The sequence below is a fragment of the Platichthys flesus genome, chromosome 8 (genome assembly GCF_949316205.1).
Source record: "Platichthys flesus chromosome 8, fPlaFle2.1, whole genome shotgun sequence".
In the NCBI taxonomy this organism is placed as follows: domain Eukaryota; kingdom Metazoa; phylum Chordata; class Actinopteri; order Pleuronectiformes; family Pleuronectidae; genus Platichthys; species Platichthys flesus.
In genome coordinates, this window is record NC_084952.1 from 11730506 (window position 1) to 11755119 (window position 24614).

Here is a 24614-nt window from a genome sequence, read left to right on the forward strand (position 1 = left end):
AAATAGAACAACTAGTGCTGCCACAACAGAGGACTTATAATGAATAAAGTAAGTGGGTGCATCTGTGTCTGGTATTTACCTTAAGAGCAATGTTCTGAATGGTCATGCCGGCGATGAGAGGCTGAAACCTCTCAATGTCCCGTTTCTCAGCCTCTTCTGTAATGGCTTCCAACACACGTTCATGGCTGTAAAATTAGACAGTAATTTAAACAAAATGTTACTTCATGTAGCTACATTTAAAAAATACATTTGTAGAATATTTGTCATGGATATTTCTTTTTCTTAACCCCCTAATGATTTAAAAGCTCTTCATAGAACCGGACAGGTGAAAGAGAAAGAAACTCAGTTACTAACACCAATTCTAAATTGTTATCCAACCGAGCGGGTCAGGACTGTAAATTGGGGCAACCCTTCATATTTGATTTGTGTGGGGAGGGTTTGGGCATCATTTCTGTGGGCAATGTATTACATGGCATTGCATCAACCTGTCACTTATGCTTACATGTTCTCAGGATGTTCCAAAATGGAGATAGCAGAGAGCAGCTTGACAGCATCCACCATCATGTGAGGCACCGCAGGGTTGATGGCTCTGACCAGCAGAGGAATTCCCTCCTCTGACTCCAGCATGGATTTCAAACCATGCTAAGGAAGAGAGAAAGGGAAGGAGGAGGAGAGTAAGCACAATATCTGCAGGCAGGGCTTTCATGCTTCAAATTACAGTGTTTATATCAAAAGAATGAGTCTCTGTTGTTCCGGGAAAAAATGTACTACAACAACAACACTCGTAAATACATGACATGAATATATATTAACTGATATCATGTTGGTGTAATGTTAAGCGCTAGCACTTTTAAAATGGTACATAAGGAGCACAGATTACATAACTATCTACAGTAAGCATTTTTACTTTAAGCTGTTAATGTGGACCATGATAAGCTGAAACTATGACAATCTGTTTTTAAATAAATTTAAAAACTTATACAAATCCAAAATATCATATTGTTAATTTACAATTATCTGTCTAATATCCATTTATAAAAGAAACACTGACTTCAGTCAATTCTGATTACAACCAAATTTGAAAGATTAATTATATATTTTTTAATGTTATTGAAATAGTTTCATAACAGGTACCTAAGGTTATTGAACTAAAGCCTTAAAGATTTTTTTTAGTGCCTGAAATAGATGCATTGAGTGGACCTTCTCTCATTATATAAATGATGCCCTCTACTGGAGCAATTGTTACACTACAACAAGGAGCTGATGGTTGTACTTCAAGTTCTACTAATGAAAGGATTACATATTTGGATGTATGTAAGGTAACAGTCTTACCTTGTTGTTCATATAGGCTTTCAGACATCGAATGATTTCATGTTGGCATTTCACTCCCATCATTCTAGTTGTAAGAAGAAAGCACAGACAGATGGAAAGTTTATTACAAACACACTGGTAGAAAGTAATGTTGAGCTCTCTGTGGTGCGAGTGTCTTACGGGTACTCGTCTTTCTCTTCCTGTAGTTTTCTCAGCAGATTCAGCAGCAGGGCCAGACCCTCAGCTCCAAAGTTCTGTAACCAACTGGAGTTGAAAAGTCCACAGGATTAGTGCACGGTTTTTTATATTCAGATTTCTTTGCACACTTTTTCATTCGGTAATCTCCATTTCCAACAATAATATGTTAAGAATTGAATTTTGTTAAATTTATTTCTTTTTTGAAAAGCTTGTGTCTTCTGGATCCACTATTTTACATACTTGTAAAAAGGTATAATACATGAAATGAATGGCAACAATGTTCCCCGCGCCTCGAGGGTCTGTTTGGCCCAAACCTCGGTTTCCATCTTTCCTATTATGACTTACTTTTACTTCTTGACAAAACAAGAATGTGCTGATTGCGTTATCAAAAGTAAGAATATGTCACTCTCTTCTCAAACCTGTGGGTCTTGCAAATCTGTCTTTTAAATAATGATAGTTGATGTGGAATTTATATAAATGTAAAAAAAGGAAAATAATGAATAATACAAATTATGAACTCACCTAAATTAGTTTGAACAGTGATTGCATATTGCACTGCAACTTAAATGAATCACAGTGATTAATGGCAGGCCTTACCACTGGTCAACAAAGACTAATGTGAAAACTAAACAAATCTATTGAAATATATGTGAAATTAGAAAATACGCTCTAAAGCTGCCAGCATAAATCACATAATAGTGTGTTTGCATTAACATCACCTGTGTGAGTGCAACTCTCGACCTGATATGCAACACTGCATTGTTGTGTGTTAATGCCAGTTTTTTAGGAGGCTTCTTTAGGAGCAAGTGACACCTTTATGAATGCATCTGAATCATCTTTATCACCTCTGTGTGTCTGAACACTCCGATGAAAGATGAGCAATTTTATGTCCTTCTCTAGCTCTCAGCTGACCTGTGATCTTGACTCTGACTTGGCTGCACCCGGAGATATTTTAAAGCACGCCTGCATTTATTAGGCTTAATGCAGCAGTTTGACATGAAGTGTGTGTATCTGTAGTAGACGTGTGTGTATTACCTGACAGGGTTGTTGCTGAGGGAGACTCTGAGAGATTCCAGGCAGCTCAGCAGTTGTGTGTCTCGGTAGTCTGACTTTAACTCCTGGATGTACACCCTGGCTGATTTAGAGCTCTCTCTCTGGTTTTGGCTCTGATGGAAAAACACAAACAAAAACACCAAGCACACAAACACTTAATCCCCTTTGTTGTCTTGCTCTTATTTTATATCTGTTTTATTTTCAACAAGAAAGCACATCAGGAGGGCACAGAGCATATGAAAAGTTTATATTCTAATAGGAATATTTCACAGTTAAATGAACTTTGGGAGTAGCCATCTGTTCCTGCTCTTACGGGACCTTTGAGCTACTTGATTATTCCATTGTTGATAATATTTCATCTGCTGCTTTTGAAAGTAAAACAAAATGCAAATACTCAAAACCTTGAAATGAACCGTCAAGAAAGGGCCCTTGTGTGCACAGGTGCTTGAATATTAATTCCTAGATAGTAGAGTTTTACTGACTAAAAGAACAGATCCATATGCGAAAGTATGCAATTGTATTTAAAATAGGATGATATGAAGTTTTAAGGTCTAAATGCAATGTAGCTTATTTTGGTCAAAACAGAAAACAACAACATGCATTCAGCTTCCTGCAAGATTCCCTCCAGCACAATGTGTTGGCAAATTCTTATTTTGGTACTAACGGCTTTGGACGTGTGGAGGTACTGGGAGACCATCTCTCGCTTGATCATAATGTCTTTTGCTCTCAGAGGTTGCTGCTTCTCCCCATTCAGATTCATATCCACCTGGAGGAAGACAGGAGGAGGAAGAGAGAAAGAAAAGGAGTAGGATGGAGAGATAATCCACATACTGTGAGACAAGGATATGTAGCTCAATGAGAAAACTGTAGACTGAATAAACAGCAAATATACGCATCATAAAAATGTAACCAATATCATATTGGTGTATTTGAAGAATTACATGTCAACTCAACTTTCCTACATCGGACAATGAAAGTAGATTAAGCCAAAAACAGATGATAACAGATGCTCAGTTCTAAAGTTTGGGCAGAGGTGGTTTAGCTATACTTAGATAAAGCAGCATTGCTTAAAAAACCTTTCAAAATAATATTTCAAACGTTAGACTTTGAATAAAGAGATTTTTAGTTGGTGCTGTAAAGCAGTCCTTCACATGTTTGTGTCAAAAAATGTTGGGAGTAAACACACAAAGAATGAATTCTGGTATATTGTTTTTCTACAGAAAAACCATCTTGTAAAGAAATCACACAATGTTGTCAAAATTCATCGACCAGTATCAGGATAAATCAATATGTAGGGTTATTATTTAGTGAGTTTTTAAATATTTGTGACTTTTCCTGTCTTTCTCACCAACATCTTTTCAAAGAGCTCCAGGACATATTCATCAGAATGTTCGTGCATCATGGCGGCCTGAGGATTGATCTCATAGTTGGCGGCTGATGAGTGACGCTGACCTGGCACATGGCCAGGCTTCTCCTTGTCGTTTTTTTTTCTCATGCTGGTGAAACGCTCCAACTGGATAAACAAACAACAAGACAGGTTAGAGGACAGAGGTCTGAGCAGAAGAACAACAACAAAGAAGAAACTACTTTTACATGGACAGCGATAGTACAATATTAACGAGATTAAAACTGTAGCCTGAATAAGACAGCCATGTAAACAACATTTCAGGATTACTTTAATCCGAATAAGGTAATTCATGGAATAAGCAATACTTGGATTAAGACATGTGAAGTATTCCGATCTTAGTTAGAAATGCTGCAAAGATGTTTTTTGCAGCATTTTGCAATACTAACATTGCTTGAAATAGACTATGTTCTAAAAGATTTCAACAGGAACATGAATGGAATATTCTATTGGTAACATGTATCACACAAGCCCTATGCAATATCACTGTCCATATAAATGTAGTCACTATAGGGACATACAAATAAGGGTGCAATCCCTGATCAACTCGCAGTTTAAAAATGTGCTCACTGTCTTAATATCATTTTATCTTTTTTAATAATTGAGCAATAATAAAATACCAATGGGTTATTTCTGTTTCAGTTCTATTTGTTTCGGGCAGTTCCATGTTTAACAAAAGAAACCTTTAACCAATGTGAGACGAATGTTAGGGATTACGCAACAAAGGGTTCTGCCAACAAACCACCACACAAAGTCAACATGCATTTGAAACTGTGAGATATGTGACAGTTTTAACAAATGTTGGGGAACTTCCTTCCATTTGGATTGAATGACTTTGTGTGGTAATTTCCAAAATTTGAGAGTAATATTTTTAGTATGTATTGCCAAAAAACGAACAACAAACAACATTGAAGAACATACATTTATGGGTGAAGGTGACCTTGGCACATACTGACATAATGGCCCTGTGCAACAACTGATTAAAGATTATTTGTCAATAAATACGATTTTGGCAACTTGCTGTTGCCTGCACATAGAGGCGTCACTTGTCTATGTGCCAAGGATTTCATGCTGTCAGTGTGCATCTTGAAACCATGCACATCCAACGTGAGTACAGCACAGGACAAAACACAGATGATGGATTAGGTTTGAGATAGACGGTGACATGACATTAAATGGATATTGGTGAGATAATTTATCAGAGAACACGGTGACAGACTGACGGGTCAAGCACAGGGGGTGATGGTGGTAAGCCGTAACAAACCTACCTCATCGGGAATCAGCCGTTTGAGTGTCTGTAGAGAAGAATATGACACGGAAGGGTCCGAAAAAGAAAAAAAAAAACGACAGGGAAAAGCAGTGTAAAGAAGGGAGACAGTTGGAGGGAGAGAAAAAAAGGGAAGAATCAATTAGACCGAAATTATTCATGACAGGAAATGGATCCAGGAAGATGTTCATGAGTGATTCACAGCAGGACAGAGAGAAAAATCTGTGAGTAAATCACTGTTCTGCTAATCTTAACAATTATTCACCCACATTTCTACAGGATACATGCATCTATGTTAAACTGAAGACATTTGGAGTTAATAAGGACATTTGAAAGGCAGTAATCAGTAGTTGGGCCCAAAAGTATCCTGAAAATGTTTTAAGAGGAACTAGCAGGCTATGACCACTAGATGTCACACTACACCTAATAATGTTGCTGCAGGGAACTGAAGCATGGCTATTACAAACCAGACCAGCATATGTCCTGCAATGATCCATGTCGGCCACAGTACACCATAATATCTAACACACAAACATTTTGAGATACTACTAGAAGTACTACCACAAATGGAAAACGTAGCATCAGAGCACAAGGGAAAAATAGTGCTTCTATGAATCCAAATGGGACGACCAACATTTAGTTCTCATCTGCAAATTTAGCTTATATTCAAATTCATGGGCAGTCGGTTTTTCATGTATTTTGATAGAGTCCAAGTGCTACTCTTCATCAGCAACCTACAAGAGGAATAAGATTGGACCTCACACCCTGCCCCTTGTTCTCACACCTGAGAGGACACAACCTGAGAGGGGGTCTGAGCCAAAGGGGTCTGAAGGTCAAAGGGTCACAAGGTCAAATGTAGTCAATAAGACTGACTGCAGTCCTCTTTACAGATGTTTTCTCTTCACCTGCGGTCTGCTAAAACGCTGCAGCCTCTCTGTGGTACAGCTAATAAAAACATATCGTATTGCACAACTTTAAAAAATTCGATCCGACGTAAAAGGAAAAACAAGTGTATAAATCTACTATTGCCCTTTTGTTCTTAAGAGAAGACGTACATATAGAAAAATAGAATAAAATCATAAAGAATCACGTTAAAAAAAACATAGTAAGCTGCAGCTCAGACGGGTTTATCATGTTATTAAGTTTGACAGTGACACTGTGACGACTGAGGTTGACACAACAGAATTATTGGACTGTATTGCAGCATAGTATTCACATTCTGAATTGAAGTCATTTTGACAAAAACAACTAAAAAAGGCACTGATATGTAAATTAATCGAATGAAACGTCGAGAGCATATAAAGATCTGCAGGCTTCTTTTCTTTACCTCATTTAGTATTCTGTGCTGGGACTTGGGTGTCATTTTAGCTGGCCTCCCATAAGGGGGCTAACCACATAGTTTAACAGTCTCCATATAGACAATTACATTTTTGTTATAATTCAGGTTTTATATTGGAGTCGCTACCTACTAGAGTTATGTGTATAATTTAAACGGATGACCTCACTAACATAAAAACCTATTGAAATGGGTATGCCTTATTGTTGGAAGTATTTACTTTCTAGACTTTGCAACAACATTAGGTTAGTTACAGTGACTTCCTATGTCCTTGTGTTCGCACACCCATAATAACGTAGGTCATCCCTTTACGACAAAAGTCCCAGCTGGACAAGTTAATGGGACATTCTTCACTTGCAGGAGAACAAGGGGTACAGAGAAGGGACAAATAAAGAGGGAGACTGTAAGAAGACGCTCTGATTATGGGGACAACATTCGATATAGGGATGATTCCGCTTACACAGCTGCTATTAAATAACAGACCCTGAATCCATGCAAACACACGCACACAACAGCCGCAGACACATGAAAACAAATGTAGTGGTGCTCTTCGGCCCACAGAACAAAAACTACGCAGCTGACAGTGGGTACGGTGGCTTCTGGGTAATCAACTGAAGTGTTTGGAGTGTGTCAGGAGGAGCCAGAGAATGTTCTTGAATTAAACAACCTGTACATTTCCGCCTTTTAAAACCACAAGTACAATCAAGAGTCTACGCAAACATAAATATTCTCAGCTGCAGTGTTTGAGTCAAGATAGTCACTGAGGGCTTTTAAGTAGAGTCCCTTTGTCTGAAGGGAACTGTGCAACACATCCACACCCACAGATGCTTTGATAACAGGGCCTCCATTAAATGGACGAGCCAATGATCCAAGTATTAATTAGTTATTCACATGGCCGGGAAATGGAGCCGAGTTTAATATATAATAAAGATAAGAATATAATTTAGCCAAAGCAGCGAATGCAAATTTTGTGTATCAGATAACCGTTTTCTTCTAATAAGCACAGCATCAAAGAACAGCTTCACTTGCTTACCGTTGTGTTTTAATTAATTTACAGGAATCATCTTATTGAAAGCACTGGATGAAACAACTGCATGTTATGATCATAATGATCCACTGGCAGCCACAAAGATATTGAATTATTCTACGATATTAGATATTTATGCTAATGTGAATTGAGAAATAGGGAGATAGAAATCTGAGCTACACTGATCCTCAACATAACAGTGAGTAATCCACTCAGCCTGTGGTGTGAAAGGCTCAACATCCACAAACGGAACAGAAGGACATAATCCGGCTGAGATTAAACGAATAGACTTAATTTACTCGTCTGGATATTTTTTTTTTTTTAACAGAAGTGACCGGACCTTTTCTCAGTTTTGCACAAACCAATCCAGCTCAGAAATGAATGGTCAATTGATGAAACAGTTGACGAACAAAACAGTAAATCAATAATTACTTTGGTGAAAGTAAAATGAATCAGATCACTGCACAAAAATGCCAAATGTAAGCTGCAGTTGCAGGTTCTCAAATCTGTCGAATGGCTTCTAAATGATGGCTGGACAATACAAGCAATTCCAAGACATGTTTTGGGATCAGAGAAATTGTGATGGGCCTCTTTCACACGTTTGCTACACTATATAGACCAAATTATTTATAAAACTTTCATGAAAAGTGGGCTCCCTGTTTACTTTGGACCGAACAGCAAACCCACAAACCTCCTTGCCAATAATTCAGAGAGCTCTTCAAGCAAAGACTGCCAATTAAATGAGCTGATTCATCTAATCAGCTACAATGGAAGTGATTAAATGAAGTAGTGAATTTGACAGGTTCCCTTTTGAGATGAACGTTAAGACACAAACACTTCACCGAGGAATTGCAATGTCTACCCAGTGGCCACATCATAATATGGAAACTAACCAAGAGATGCCGAATTCAATTTACTGAAAAGAAAATTCGGGGATTAAAGATTTATTCAAGTCTGTTCCTTCAGGCTTGCCAGTGTGTTAAACTTTAGTGAGAGTGAAGATTTTGCTGTCTAATGCTGTGAGACAACAATGTAAATGTACGGACTTGTTTGCTAACAATAGTCCAAGCCTTACTTTGGTTTTGACTTTGTGTTCTCTTTTAATAGAGAAGTATTTAACAAGACATTTGTTCAGATAATAAAAAGGAACTAGAATAACCACTTTGAGGTTGTATGCCTCCACCAACCAGTCAAGATTCAGGAAATATTGTCGTAATTACTCCATCTGGAGTTAGGATGTTGAATAAAGGCCATTGTGTTTTTTGCAGATCATTGTGATGGCAGAGGGAAGTACTCCTTCGACATTTTGGAAATAAAATGTCATATTAGCCTGTGAATTTTTGAGGTATGACAAAAACCAATCTTGCGAGGTTGCAGTCACCTTGACCTTTGACATCCAAAAAACAACCAAACAAGTCTGGTTTCGAGGCCAGAACATGTTTTGTGAGGTCACATTAACCATGAACATAACCACCACCTTTGACTTTTGAAAAATAAACTGGTTAACATCAAGTCCAGATACAAATTGGATGCTGGAAAATATATTTCATCCACCGCCAATGGGGACTGATGAAGTATTCATTAGTATTGTTAAAATTGAAGAAAAAAAATGACCATAGAAAATAAAAGGTGCACGAGTTATTGCCATCTAGGCAGTGACCATATACTTTTTCCTTCCCCTGTAGCTATTGTTGCTTTCTAGTTTTCAGTTCATAATGTGCCAATAGATATATTTTCAGCAAGACAACCCATTAGTTTTTTAGGTGAACATAGTAAACAAACTCCTTATAAATTGCTTGTGCTGAGTTCCAGTGTGTTTTTGCCTATAGCACAGAGTTTTGGGATTGAGCTGTTGACTGCTCAATGACTGTACTAAGATAAAACTCTACTTTAGCCGACTGTCTACTGTTGAATGCAGTGTGTTTTTTTTTAGCAGGCCGTTGTTTCCTGCACAAATTTCATAGTGTGAACTTTTATATTTTGTTATGCATTAATTCAACAGTGAATCTATGATCTACTGGCCACGTGAGACAGTTGGTAAAAATTATCCATCGGACATTGCCCATCACAGACTATAGTAAAGTTATAAATTATTAAAACCACAATTGCACAAAATAAGTAAGATATCAAAAGATGATGCACTGGGTGTTGCCTTGCAAAGCTTTTTATAGTGCAAATCCCCTGAAGTACCCCAAAGCAATGTCCCTTACTAAAAATTCACACAAATTCCCAGACACACATCCAGAACATTTAAGTGTTTCAAAGGGAACATAATCACACAGCCGTGATGGCAGCAGCAAAAATAAGGAGGATGGAGATTGGGCTGTGTCTGCCTCTCTCTGGCTCGGAGACCAGACAGCTGAAGAGAACTCAAATCAGCTGAAGCATTCGGCTCGTGACAGTGATATAATGAGCCGGTCACACACGGTTGCTGATGTTTCTCGGTGTGTGCGCGCGTACCTACACTTATCAGTGCATACATATTTAAGTAGCAGGCCGTGAGAGTGATGAGAGATACTATGTAAATCAGAGCTGAAATAAAAACTGTGTTTGGCCACTTTTACAGGCAAATGTGTGCAGCAACACAGTTTTGTCAGATGATCAGTGCTAATTGAGCCACACTGGGTTGCGCTGCGTAATATGGAAAAAAATAATATTTTCAGACAGATATTACAAATTTAGAAAAATGTGACGTCATTCGAATTTCATCTGTCCCTAGAGCTCACAGCATTACACTAATGGAACAAACATGACTACAAATGTATCCAGTGAATTTAACAGATCAGCCATGCTGCCAACTTCTTAAAATCTGGGAGGCACAAACAAGGATGATTTAAACTGGATGATATCTTATACCTAGGGCTGTGAAAAGATTACAATTTTTAATCAAATTAATCACAGGTTTCTATGGATTTATCATGATTAATCACATTACCGATTTTCTCGGTATATTTTTGTAAAAACAAAAATGTTATGACAAAAGATGGATATATACATTTAACATGTTTTCTTTTAATATTCATAAATAAACAAAACAATGGTTCTGCAACTCAGCAGTTCTTTAGCAGTTCTTTGCTATTCCATATGGAACATTAATATAATCTTCATCCTAAACAGAATTCGGGCTTCTTAGCCATTGTATGGTTGAATAAAACTTTTTTATTTTCTTTTTAAATCAAACAGAATTTATTTGAGCTTCTTAGCCATTCTTTTTATAGGATGGTTGACATTTTTTATATTTTTTGTCAAACAACCATTAACCAAACCATGACACAATCTAATACCTCTCAAGGTCCTCTTAGCTACTCGTTCTTTAGCCCGTTGGTGAGGCAAACTAACTTGTTCACATTCTCTGACAGTAAAGCTGACCGCTTCTTTTGCACAATGTGTCCTGTGAGTGAGTCTGGTTTGGCGCATTGCACTTGAACGCCCCTCACCAACAAACGCATGCTTCGCGTTGCGGTGGTACTTTAGGCGGGTATTACTACTGTGAAACGATAACATCTTCCCACAGAGTGTGCATATCACCTTGGTTTTATTGAATGTTCGATCTTTGTTTTTTTGGAACACGATCTTCCCGTCCAGAAGGTTCTCAGGTTCATCAGAATAATCCATGTTGTTTGTTTGTTTGAATGGCAGCTGCCGTCTGACTGCATTAGAGCGGCGACTAGTGCAGAGTGGGCGGAATTGTTGGTATATTGGAAGGTCCTTCTGCGCATGCGTTAAAAAAAAAACGAATTAATCCTGTAATTTAATCATAACGCAGTGTTTCCCCCAGTAAATCTGTCAGTCAAGGTGGTAAGCAGGTGGCGGTGCTGTTGGCGCGGCGCGTAGCGGCGCGGCGAAAATTTTTGGGGGTATTTTGCTCAAAGATGCCAGTACGCATGAATGAAATAAACAACTGTTTATTTCAATATAAATAAACAACAGTAGGTACAAATGTTGTGGAAAACATGCAGACACTACAAAATAGGGTTTAAGCCGGTTTTTAAGAAAAATCAAGCTGCCTCTGAAGATGACAGTTTGTGATGTCGGATTCCGTTCAAATTAACCGCCTATTCATTGTGGACGGCAAGAAAAAAAAAGTTTTCGCGCATGCGCACCTGATTCTGTATGATTTAACATGTACGCAAATAAGCATCATTCTTTGTGCCTTTTTTACGAAAATGGTATGCCACATAAGCCTTTACGTTACATATCATTCATGGACCAATTAAAATCGAGATATTACTAGACATTTACGCAGCTTAAGGCCAATGTATGCTACTCCGAGTCCGTTGCGGACTGACGGACGGACGGAGCGGACGGACCCTTTTTGATTTATAGTTCTACGAGCCTTTTTGTTGTGAAAACAATTCACCGCCAGAACAGTAGATGGCGCAACTGAAGTCGAGCTTAGAGAAGCCTACCTCATGAGGTATATAGAAGAAGTCCACGCTGGTTTATTTACGTCCTCCCGGCTCCTCACACACAGTGAACGATGGCAGCTAACAGAAAAAGGATGTTGATGACGCGACAGTTTTTGCTGAATAAAGTGACACCCAGCGGGTCATAATGCTTATGTTATCGTGTCTTAACGCAGCAGTTCCCCGGTCTTGTTTCCAAACTGCGTTGCTAATTCAACAGCTGCAACAGCTTGAAGCTACACGGAGGCAGCTAGCTTCCCCCCAGCTTCCACACACAGTCAGCAGGGACACCCGATACTAACTACTACCGTTAGTTAGTATCGATCTAAAGTGTTTGCTTCTAACCTGACGGTGTTTGAGAAAGAGTGTCATGAGCCGTGGGATTAAAGTCAGCGGGTTTTTGCGCTGTTCCCACCGCAGTTAGCATGGTGGTTAGCCCGCTAGCCACGTTATGAAAGTTCGTTATAACAGTATGTGACCGTACACACGTGCCGTAAGTGCTCTAACCATCCACCGTCAGCCGGACAACGCTGCTGGCTTAACACACTTGTCACACGAATTATAGAGTCGTAGTTGTGATTTTGGTTTATTGTGATGTAGGGAATGGAACAGGAAGTTTCCATTCCGAAATGCTGGCGTTAGCGGACCAATCACCAATATTTTTTTCAGTACATTGGTAGTCAAGGCGGGGCCCTAGTCTTGTTAAGGCGGCCGCCTTAACAAGATAGTGCTGGGGGAAACCCTGATAACGCGTTAACACGTTATTTTTCACAGCTCTACTTATACCATATCCTAACCTGCCGTACTGTACCTTCACAGGTTATTTAAAGAAATGGAAAGGAAACAAAACTACATTATCCATCTGAAAAGCACAAGCACATACTTGTAGATTTCCGTCCCCAACAAGAGCTACGCATTATCCTCTGGGAGACATTTTTTCAATGTCAATAAAACATTCCTGCATCTGCATCAAAGTTTAATGGGTTCTTCCCTGTGTCACACAACATCCCTTCACCCAGCTAATGCACACTATTGTTTTTGTGTAATGCTGCCAACAAACACAGTTCAAAACATGATGTCCTTGGCTGAGGTAATAACCTATCTCTGTATCATTGCTGCACTCATATGTTCCGTATAGTTGTTTTTGGAAAACATTCCTGGATATTCATACTGTGTGAATAGGTCTGGGAGGTGACATGAATGTGTGCAGAGTGTATGGTGTGTGGCAGTAAGGAGTCAAAGTAGGCTGGAGATGGAGGGTAAAGGAAATGTGGGACAGTAAATGTTATTCCTGCCGAAAACATTTTGAACCAATGTGGGTGTAACATCTGGATTTTACTAGTGAAAAACTGTGACAACTTTATATTAGGGTGGGGGAAAAGATGGTTGTGGAGATGCAGTTCATTACGTGTGTGTGTGTGTGTGCGTCTGTCATCTAGTTAATACTGCTTATGAGGTTGCCATGGCTACATACTTATGATATCATGCTAGGAAGCAGCACTAAGGCAGGCACACCCAGACCCAGCTGAAGAGTTCCCTATACAGACAAAGCAGGAAATTACACAGGCAAAAAGCTGCAAGGCTAGAAGTGTAAAAACCCAATTACTCCTTCCGCAATAACACTCAGCTTTCGAGCATTATACAGAGAGGGCAGGTAAGTGATGATGTTGTGGTCATTGTTTCAGAGATACCCTGCCTGTTGATAGTCAGTTACACCTTCTACGCAACATGTGACCAACACCAACACGGACACAGGGAGGCAAAAACAACGAGTCATCAAAACAGCTGAGACCACATTTTCCCCAGTGCTGAGGTTAGAGGTCACACTTCCAAGCTGCACTGTTTAACGCTCCTGCATGCCTCGCTGACCTACCGATCCAAGGTCCATTTGAGTGCACTGACTGTGTGAGATATTATGATTGTATGCCAGTCCAAGTGGGACATGTTTGCTGCATGACTGCTCCTCGTCCTTGAGCTACTGTTAATGGAGAGACAAAGCCCTTTCACCCCCGCCCACCTCCACCTAAAACAAAGGAGCCCTCTGTTGCATCTCTCACTTTCTGTCTTCTGAAATTTATAAACTTCAGCTTTTTCAACAGCTGACTGAAATGAGAAACATCACTTTGCATGATTCCACTGACTAATTATTTGATACTTCAAGTATTCTAATAATCAAAAGTTCCCTATACAATTTAGTTTGTCTCTGTCACGCTTCACACACAAACAGACAATAACCTTTTATTTCGTTCTCTGAACATGAATCCGATCACTGGTGACTTTAACACCGGATTTTACCGGCACACAAACGGTTAACTTAGACTGATCGGCAGGTCAGCGATCCTGGCCAATTAGGCTGAAAATCGTCCACTCACTGGTCACTGGCCGATCCGTCAGTGAGAGTTGCTTTGTCTCTGTTCAGATTTATTACTTTGACCAATTTTTTTGTTAGGTTTATTGAAGACTTACGGTTGTAAAATTATATTTCACTCTCTGGTTAATATTGGCACAGTGATATGATGTACTGTCGTGTTCAGTGTCAAGTTGTTTTGAAGCTGACATGAAGGGTGAAGCTGTACCGTTGTTCTCAGTATACCCACCACCTCAAAGTATTTCAATTCACTGAGAGTAGTACCAGCACACTGCTGCTGCTGCATGACGTGGTACACACACACGTCACTGTAAACGAAGACCAGCATAGAATTGAACTTAATACTTTAGTGATATTGTATTGCTATATTTGAGTCAGTATCTAACCAAAATCTGAAATCAGTCTCTGATAAGTGCATCGCTAAGAATAAACAATTATCAGTAAATCTCAATAAAATAAACAAGACAGTTGCTAGTTTAATTACATAATCCCCTAGCTGACCCACCAATTGGCCTCCAAACTGAAAAATACTTTCGTAGAATCTCCTTATGCAATGTCTTATTTAGAGAAAGTGGTGCAAGTCTGTCCACCATTAGTTGTCTGACCACATTGTCGGCAAATTACGTTCCTGTCATACAGCACTCACTGTGAAAGACTACTTCAATAGATTCCACACATTACTAAAGCACATACTGTTCATCTCTATGTGGGTTTAAGAACACTTCAAGATCCTTGTTTCCGAGCATGGACTAAAAGAACATTGGCTGTAAAAAGTGTTTTTACTTTTATATCTGTAAAATGGCCTGCAGCTCTTAGTTACTAAACACTAAATGTCACAGCGACACATTCAAAACTTGAAAACCAACAAATCCTCATTGCATTTGTCCATAACAAAATAAAGACTTATGGACAGCACTTCTTTTTGGACCAGTCTCATTACAATATCTAAAAAGAACAACCAACAAGTTATTATATTCACAGTAACTCAGACATAAGTGGAAAATATTAGAAGAAAATTGGAAAAACGCTCAGTGTTGAAGTGAGCTAAACTCTTGGTAAGACCAAGTGCCATTTACTGGAGCACATTTCTTTACTGGGTGAGGGTGGGGCTTGATGCGGTCATCATTCATTGTGATGTTTAACTGGAGATATTGTCATACGACAAAAATGTACACCCTATGAAAAATCTTGTCCATGTTTCATACTGAGTTTTTTTATGCACAATCCATAGAAGTGATCCACCTGATGATCACTAATTGTTCTGTATGCAGGATTTCTACATCAAGGCCCCTGGACAATCTTGGAAATTACCTTAAAAGGATCAGGTTGAAGATATGTCAAAGGAAACAGAAATATAGTAAATCTAGTATGGCTCAAAGATATTTTGCATAATATCCTAATAATCCTTGATTTGACTAATATGTTAGACCACTCACCCCTAAAATGAGTGCTTGAGGAAGTGCAAATAACAAAAGACAGCCAAACAATTACATGTGCATGCATGAACAAACAGAACAACAACAATTAAACGTCACACATCAACAACCACACAAAGGCTCATGTAGGAAACAATGAGAGGAGGGGAGAATTAAAAACAAGTCCAGGACTAAGCCTATAATTTGGAGAGGAGTCGGATTTTACGAATGGGTTTCAAAGAAGCACAGAGGTATTTAAAGGAGGTGCATCTGAGTCACCAACACTAATAGCACACAATTCAATTATACCCAAAGAAGCCAAGAGAAAGAGGGGGCAGGGGGAGTCTATGTTCATATGTGCCAGGTAAAAAAACAAAGTAGCACTAAAGTAATACAGTCAACAACAGCACCAGGCCAGCAGTCTGAAATGTAGATCCAAAATTAATTACTGAATAACTTCCTATTTCAAATTCACAAACCATTGTCTATGGGCTATTTCCAGATTCAAAGGCAGTGATGATAGCAAGAAGCACTTTTAAAGTAATGGGTTATTCATTCCCCTGAAATGTCACCACAGAATACAAAATGAAGAAGCCATCATGATTATTAGACTGGGTGCAGTGCAGGTATTCTTTAAGTATCATTATACGTGATGGAACTTTTACTTTTCTTTAATGTAATTCCTGAATGGCCTTGCGCAACCGTCACCAACTGCTACCGCTGATGACTTCATCCTTCTGAATCAGAGAGAGAGGAAGGGTTTGTTCCTATGGTGGCTTTGAGACCTAATAGCTCATTCTTTACATATGACTCAAGGAAGATGAGGGAGTAAGGACCAAGGAACAAGGAAGCTCCTGCTGGGTGGCACCGACTCGGTCCACTAGCCCCGATATGAACTCTCTCTTGGTAATTATCGTGAACATTGCAATTACATAGAAAAGCAATATCGGCACGCACATTAAGAAGAAATAAGAAGTTATATCGCATGCAATAACAGTGTTTCCCGTAGGTTTACAGCTTGGGGGGGGTTAATAAAAGAGCAAGCTATAGTCCTGTTTTATAGGAAAGGTAACCTTAAATGACTTATGTTGAGATCTGGCGATATACCTTCCAGGGGGAGCAGGGGGGTGCCTAATATAATGGTAGGGGAAACACTGAATAATTTATACAAAGATAGTGAATGAAATTGCATAATTCTGAGAGGACCTGTTTGCACAGAAATTAACACCAGAACAGGAGGAGAAGGATGCCTGGTGTCTTGGCAGTTTGAACCTTACATCCTTGTTGACAATTGATCACATGTTGTGACAAGATGCTACAACAATGCAACTATTGATACACAGATCATCTGCTTTGTCAAATATGTCAGAGCATTATTATCGGACTCAAGTGAAAATATTCACTGGCCCTGCATATTAAAATTGTGCAGTCGTGGCCATATGTGCGAGAGAAATCACAATTTTATTTAATTTGTTCGTCTACGAGTTGTTTTTTGCAGGAAATGCTTGACCATTGTTTCACCTTTCCTGTTATTTTAAATCACACTTAACTCCACTACATTTTGATTATTGTGTTTGCCGTTGCCTCTGAAGAAATATATAAATATAAATATATAAAAAGGTCAGAGTGGTGCTGATGTGTTTAGAATAAATCATGTGTAATGTGGATATTAAAACACACTACAGGACCCATGACTTAAAGTATGAACCTATATAACAATATAATGTCTAATAACAGACAGACACTACAACCCTCCACACACTCAAATGTGAGAGCGGCATGCAGGCCTGTGCTTTTAACAGGCATCTTGAGATACACAGAGCAGTCTGAGATTAGCTGTAATCTGTCAGGGGGACACTAAGGACAGTCACAGAGGAGGAATGACACTGTAATCCCATCTAAGCACCCCCATAGACAACACAGATAACAGTCAAGAGTATTCATATCTGTGACGATCAGCCTACAGGTCTTTCCAACTCTCTACTGCTTCATGAAATGACTAGAGAGAACACTTGTGCATATGCACTGGGAAACTCCCCAAAACAATATGTGGTGATCATTCAGTCCTCAACATGCAAAAGGAGGAAAGACTGAGTGCAGAAATGTTATGATGCATGAAGTTGGGACTGCAGCATAGGGGGAAATAGCATATTTTGTCAATCATGCAAAATTAAGTGTCAGAGACTGTCAAAAAAACCTATGTTGTTGTTCTAATTTCATGTGTCCACAGACTTATCACAATAATATTACATAGTAACAGTTTGGTGACCGAAAGCTTATTAAATCAACATTAGACCCTAACTCAACTTTCACAAAATACCTGCATGTCAAAACATGAGTCTTTAAACTATATTTTGATATATTTTGAGTATATTCAAAGGCAAAATTAATTGAATACAATGATAAACTGATGAACTCATGGCTGTTTACGAAATTTCTCAAAAACTTTGGAAATACTTTTCCAGCAGTTTCACAAGACAACAGAGAAAAGTGTTAATTAGAGATGCTGTATTACGAAAACAAAGTTCTTATTCTGTTGCACGCTTAACTTTTATAAAATCAAGCATTGTAATTACAATGTGTCGACCAATGGCATGGAAACTTCTTCGCTAAGAAGGCAATTTACACAATATTTCTTCTATCAAAAATGCAAATAGTTTCCTAGCTGTAATTTCTCAAATGAGAAAATTGTTGCCTTTTGTTGATCAGTTCACTTTTGTCGAGCATGTTTTAACCATTTATTTTGGGCTACACCAGTCGAGGGGGCCACAGGCCCCTGACTTTCTGTAGCCTTCACAAAAGAAACGCCTCCACATTTTGCTTCATCTGCTGAGTTTTAAAAGGGTTTTCTTCATGAGATTTCACAACCAATGCCACAGAGGTGAATGCAACTTGATTTCTCAACATATCTTATTTGAAAACCTCAACAGCTGAAAAATGATTCCCCGATAACTGAGTGTCATACAGTTTCTATCACTCTCTGGAGTTTTTCCAACATGTCCATTAGGTTCTAATGATACAACTCTGCTCGGTTTTTCATCATCCAGGCCTTGTGAGTCCTGAGAGAGGGCTGGGTGTATGTTCTTAAACATATAAACGTTCCCACTGGTACCTCCATGCACAATGGTTGGAAGGGAGTGAATGAGATAGATAAGGGTTAGCAATTATGCGGACGAAAACGGACGCATCCTGTGCTATTTTTGCACAACTTCCTGTCACAGCTCAACAGAATTAGAGAAATATTATTGCGTGGTAACACTAACATATCTGTTTGAGTGTGTGTGTGTATATGCACATGCGCATGCACACACAAACACGCACACACAGCTACAAAAAGTAAGAAGGAGAAGTAAGATTTAACAGTCGACAGAAAGTGTGACCAACAGCCAGGAGGTCGGCTTAGTTCGTACACACAATTCCTGATGATTAACATTTTCGGAAGTTTCCCCTTCAGGAAAGACAAACACTGTTTAAAAAGGAAGCCATCTGTCCGACTCTTCAAATAATTCCAAAACATGCACAGAGGTGATTGTTTGTTTGACTAAAGGACATGAGGGATCAGAGTAAGTGAAACACTGTATGGGCTTTACACAGAGTGAGGGCTTTAAGAAATCTATAAGCAAGAGAAATTGACTTTGGTAAATACTACAATAACTCGGAGAAACATATACTCAAAGTAATTTCGGAGTCATGGGAAACAGAAGACGAGTGACATGCAGAGGAAACACCAACTCCCAGCCTCACACTTAACCACAGGCATGGCAGCATACACATCTAAGCAGACAGTCCAGGAGACGATGATTTCGAGCATGAACTGAGGGCCTGACAGTTAACTCACATTTGTGTCAAGTTGAATCAGTCCGAAAACCAAAGCACATTAAAAACCTGGCACTTATATTCAATATGGGCCTACATGACAGTATCTACAGCTGAAAGAGATAGTTTAACAGCTTCCTGTGCACAACTGAATGTCATTTTTTTTTCTATATCACCACAGCCTTAATTTTGGCTTGTATAAATGTTATTACGGATGGCTTAAAAGTGGCTTAATGAAATGGGTTCCCTTCTCCAGGCCGGAGAGTGTGAGTGTTGACAGTGGCCAATCAAAGGTGTGTAGATGCAAAAGGGATTGCTTGATAGCAAAGCACAGGGCTATAATGAGCGCTAGCCGAAGCCACCCTGCGCCAGCTGCCCCCTTGTTAAGAATACTTTTGCTCAGGGATTGACATCCACACACCTTTGATTGGCCACTGTCAACATTCACACTCTCCGGCCCATTTCATCAAGCCACTTGGCAACAGCCGTAATAACATTTTTATGAGCCAAAATTAAGGCTGTGGTGATATAGAAAGACAATGACCATCACATTAAGAAGAATATATTGATAGTGTTAATAATACATAATATACTACCTGCAACCAGCTGGATGAAAAATAAAGCCAGTGAGATCAGGGGAGAGAGACCAGTGAATTGCGATGTGAGGGAAAAGCTGAACAAATTGAAAAGAAATTCTGATAATGGCAAATATGACTTATCTAGAAATGTTTTGTTTTGAATTGAGGTTCACATTTCAAGAGCTATACCTAAAAAAACTATTGAAAAATAGGTTCTGTAATACAGGAGACAATAGATTGATCCTGATTGTTGTTATGTTAAGAGTCAGGTTCATGAAACTGTTGCATTAAAGCTAAAAAACAAGTGTTCCCTCTGATGTCCTGCATCAAGAGCCTTGCATTTCCAATGTGTAAAATAAAAAAATGGTTTAACTAATAGAATGAGTTAGGAAAAGAAGTAAGCCAGAAAAGCAGGAAAATTGTGATTCTCTTTTTATCCAGAATTGTGCAGCTCCAACCTCATCATTTATATTCAATTTGAGGCAAATAATTAGAAACATAGTGTAGTATTGTATTGAAATAAATGAAATCATTTTTCTTGTATGCGTTTCTAATCATTCACTACTTGCCTCAGTGCAGTGTCAAACCCAACAACTGTAGGACCTAACATCCCTGCTGACCCAGCAGGCTGAATGTAACGCATCAGTTATCTTATGAAGTGAAAGTAACATTGTGCCCGAGGCAGCAGCGAAAAAGAAATTAAAAGTGCTTTAGCCCTCCAGCGTGCAGAGTACAGTGTCACTGGGGATTTGGACGAGACGCAACAGCAACTCGGCCCTTTGTGAATTTATTCAGGGTGGCCCAAAACAGACAAGTTACATATTTTACTAGGCTGTATGGCTGCTCCTTTTGACAAGCTGTCAGGAGAGCAAATACCTACATAAAAATATTATAGTTACTAAAATTGACAATCATTGATTAATTTCCTGATGTCTTTTCCCCTGAATGGACTTTTTAATCATTTGATAAAATTCCTACAAATTTATTCCAACATTCAAAAAGGCTATAATGAGACTCTAAAGCTGTCTGAGTACATCAAATAAAGTGAGTTTTGTGTAACAGCTTTGTAACCAAGAAATCCCCGGGTCTTCTTATTTTAAACTTCTTTTAAAACAACTGTCACATGCAGTGACAATAAGTAAAGCAAGCAAACCACAGCTCCTCTTCGATCGGTAAAGTCCAGTAAGAGCAGCTCAAACAGACGCCACTGTGCACTTTAATCAGCCAGCTCAAACATGGAGATTATTGCATCAAGTTTCTTTATTACATCCAGTTCCTGATGCCTGAACAGGATATTAGTTAACTTGAGGGTGACTGACATCTTGCTGTGAGCTGAAGAGTCTTAAAAGTGTTACCAAAAATCTACAGCCATATTTAAACGGAACTGTTCAAACAACTGGATCCATCCTGGACGGAAATCTCCAGAGACTTCAGGGAAGAGGTGGCCCAGCATGCAGAGGCAGATCGTAAAACATAAAGCTCAGCCTTTACCACCAAAAAAACTTGAATCTCATTTTGTTGATTTGATATCTGAGTCTTTTACATGTATGGCACCCAATTTTTATCCTGGGGTACTTCTTTAGGTTTTATTTCGATATCTTTCATTTTTGTATCCAACACGTGTTACAAACATCAACGCACTCACTCAGTGAATCCTCTGGATAATCTCCTGCTGCAGCTTATTACAAGGGGGCTGGCAGGAAAAACTGGAGATTGTCTGCATCAACCGACTCAGACATGTGCGTTCTGACATACAGACCGTCCAGGGAATTTCAGAAAATCATCTGGTCAGTGCCGGACTGAAACCATCTGTCATACTTGTCATGAAGTAAACAACATTAGGGATCATTTTGACCCACAAAGGGAGGAATGCTCTGTGTGCTTTTCTCTACTACTCCATTCCACACCAGCTGTGTCACACAAGGAGTTTTGGCTTTGCTATTTTGTTCAAAACAACTCCTGCCTTCAAATCATTTACCTGGGGTGTGATCAACATGCTTCAAAATTTTAAACCATATAGTAGTGCTGCAGAGGTTTTCTGCCTTGTAGGATTCCACACCTATCTACCCACTTACGGGGTTTTTAGAATCAACTCAGTAATTTAAGCTTTCCATGCCCATCACACCACCCGTAACTTGTTATTATCGCTGACTGCACCCCCACTCCCTGCCTTCTTTAAATCACCTTATCTGCATTTCCCTTTTTCGACTTCTTTCCCACTCCTCTCTCCCTATACCTCCCTGTGTACCTGCTCAGTGCTCACTGGAGGCTCTCTGGTGGCTCACTTTCTTCCCCCTGCTCTGAGCCAAGAGGCCCCTGACACTAGCAGTCCATTAACCACTCCAGTTTCATGCCGCTAGTCAGTCATCCTATTCGTCGGTTCACAGTATGCTTCTCTTCCTCTGAGACGTAAAGAGCCGGAAACTGTGTGTCAGTGTGTGCGCGTATGTGTTGGGGGAGCAGAAGAGGCACATAAATATTAAAGAAACCGGTGCAGAGGGATTGACTGAACCTCCAAACAAACTTCTCGACTTGAGACTCAGACTACTCGAGGCAGACTGTGTGACTAAAGAGTCGTGACCTGACTGGCTTAATTCATGGCGTTATCTTAAATGAAGCATTTGCTGAGGTGGTTCCCCCAGGAAGTAGGTGCACCGTTGCACAAAAGCATATGCAGGCCCAAGATTTCATGCTGATTGTGCCAGTGTGGCGTGGTTTTCCGCTGAAGCTGCTACACAACTGCATTACTTTTGTAAGAAGGTTGGACAAAAGAAATAAGGTTAGTTATATATCGCAAAATATGTTCTGTATCGTGACACTTGCAAGAAAATATGATTTGGATTTCAGGTGTTAAAGTCTACGAACCAAAAATATATATACCATTTGGTTTTTGGTTTTTCAAATTCCTAATTTTAACAGTCAAAACAAATTCCTGATGTTACAATCATCTTTTAACATGACAGCAGTGATCCAACTGGTAGGCTGGGGCTGCATGCATGAGCTAGTCAGCATATTATTCCACTCTGCAAGTATTTTAAAAGACAGAAATATTGACACTTGCTCTAGGGCACTCTGAAAAGCATCAACTAGTACAGGTCGGTCTTGTGCATCTATGTAATAGATTTACTCCTGGAAGTCATATGAGAAGTTTGATAATTATTAATATTGTCCAATCATCAGAATGGGCAATATCATTTCCTCTTTCTGTAATGCAATATATCAACTAACACAGCCCTAAAGGAAAAATCTGCCTCAAAATAACAGGAGAATAATCATCAAAAAGAAATACAGGGATGTCCCCAACAAAATAAGATGAAGTTGTCAAGCTCACTCCAAATATGTGTTACTGGTGGTCTCCTTCATAACCAATATGTTTTTTCGGGCAATGAAAAAAAGTCAGCCCATTCTAACAAGAACTCAACAAAACCTTTCACTTAGAAAATCTCAGAAGATCTGATTAAACGGCCTCAAAAAACACTACAAGATGTCCCAGAGCAAGAATCTGTGATCCACAAAAGTTTGCCTTGTATCCCAAATACCTGTCCATGCAGTGATCCCTAGCTAATCCGCCCTGTGCCTGCCTGCTGGGTTCAGCAAGCATGTTTATGTCAACAGGGATCTTGGATGCAGATCCTCTCTGCGTCTGAGGATAGTGCTTCAGGGGGAGCACAGCAAAAACTGCCTGAGTCATACTCAGCAGCAGATGTATTTCTAGATGCAGTGAATCATGCCAAACATTCCTGTTAAACATAACTATAGGTTACCTGAGTTGCTTGATGTTCCAAGTGAAAAAAGGGACCAATCACCAAATGTTTGTGTGGAACAGACAAATCTGATTTAACCGATCCTGACAGACACATACAGAATTATAATAAACATCTCATCAATCCAGGGTATTGCATTAGTAAACATAACAGGGGTTGATGTTGAGGTGAGTCCAAATTAGTTTTTAAAATTATAAATGATGATTGGGCAGAATACACGATAAAAAAACAACGATAGAAAAAAAACACTCTAATTATAAATGCTGCATTCAAGCCCTCCAATGCATTCGTTTTAATGCCAATCCCTGCTGAAGTCTTTGGTATTATTCCATCAACATACTTTATTTAAAAAAAATTATCCAGCCAGAATAATCCAAAAACTGTGACCATGTCTAGGAAAATAAATTATGATTAAACTAGATAACCCACCCACACTGCTTCAGTCAGTCCCAGACAACACAACAGAGACACATTCACACAAGGGTGATGTTAGCTTGGAATACCACATAGTAAGCCGAGTCGAGATCACACGCACACAAACACAGACACACACGTCACATATTATCACATTATGTTGTCTGAACAGAGGGAAAAGCAGCGAGTGATGACGTCATAGATAGTGGACTGATAGCAGCGCACTGTAGATCAAGTACACAACTACACATAACTC

General features: G+C 39.2%; 1 protein-coding gene across 2 annotated transcripts in view; it reads right to left on the minus strand.

Annotated features, from left to right (window-relative positions):
* The window catches only part of LOC133958481 (protein diaphanous homolog 1), a 41683-nt gene that overhangs the window by 14493 nt on the left and 2576 nt on the right, over positions 1 to 24614 (minus strand). The window contains exons 2-9 of one of the 2 annotated variants that reach the window (XM_062393298.1): positions 5236 to 5262; positions 3911 to 4075; positions 3227 to 3328; positions 2545 to 2675; positions 1492 to 1575; positions 1333 to 1396; positions 503 to 642; positions 80 to 185 (exon numbers count right to left, since the gene is read on the minus strand). In XM_062393298.1, coding sequence (XP_062249282.1) covers positions 80 to 185; positions 503 to 642; positions 1333 to 1396; positions 1492 to 1575; positions 2545 to 2675; positions 3227 to 3328; positions 3911 to 4075; positions 5236 to 5262 — 819 coding nt within the window. The remainder of the gene's footprint in view (positions 1 to 79; positions 186 to 502; positions 643 to 1332; positions 1397 to 1491; positions 1576 to 2544; positions 2676 to 3226; positions 3329 to 3910; positions 4076 to 5235; positions 5263 to 24614) is intronic. The other variant, XM_062393299.1, reaches the window with a different exon arrangement.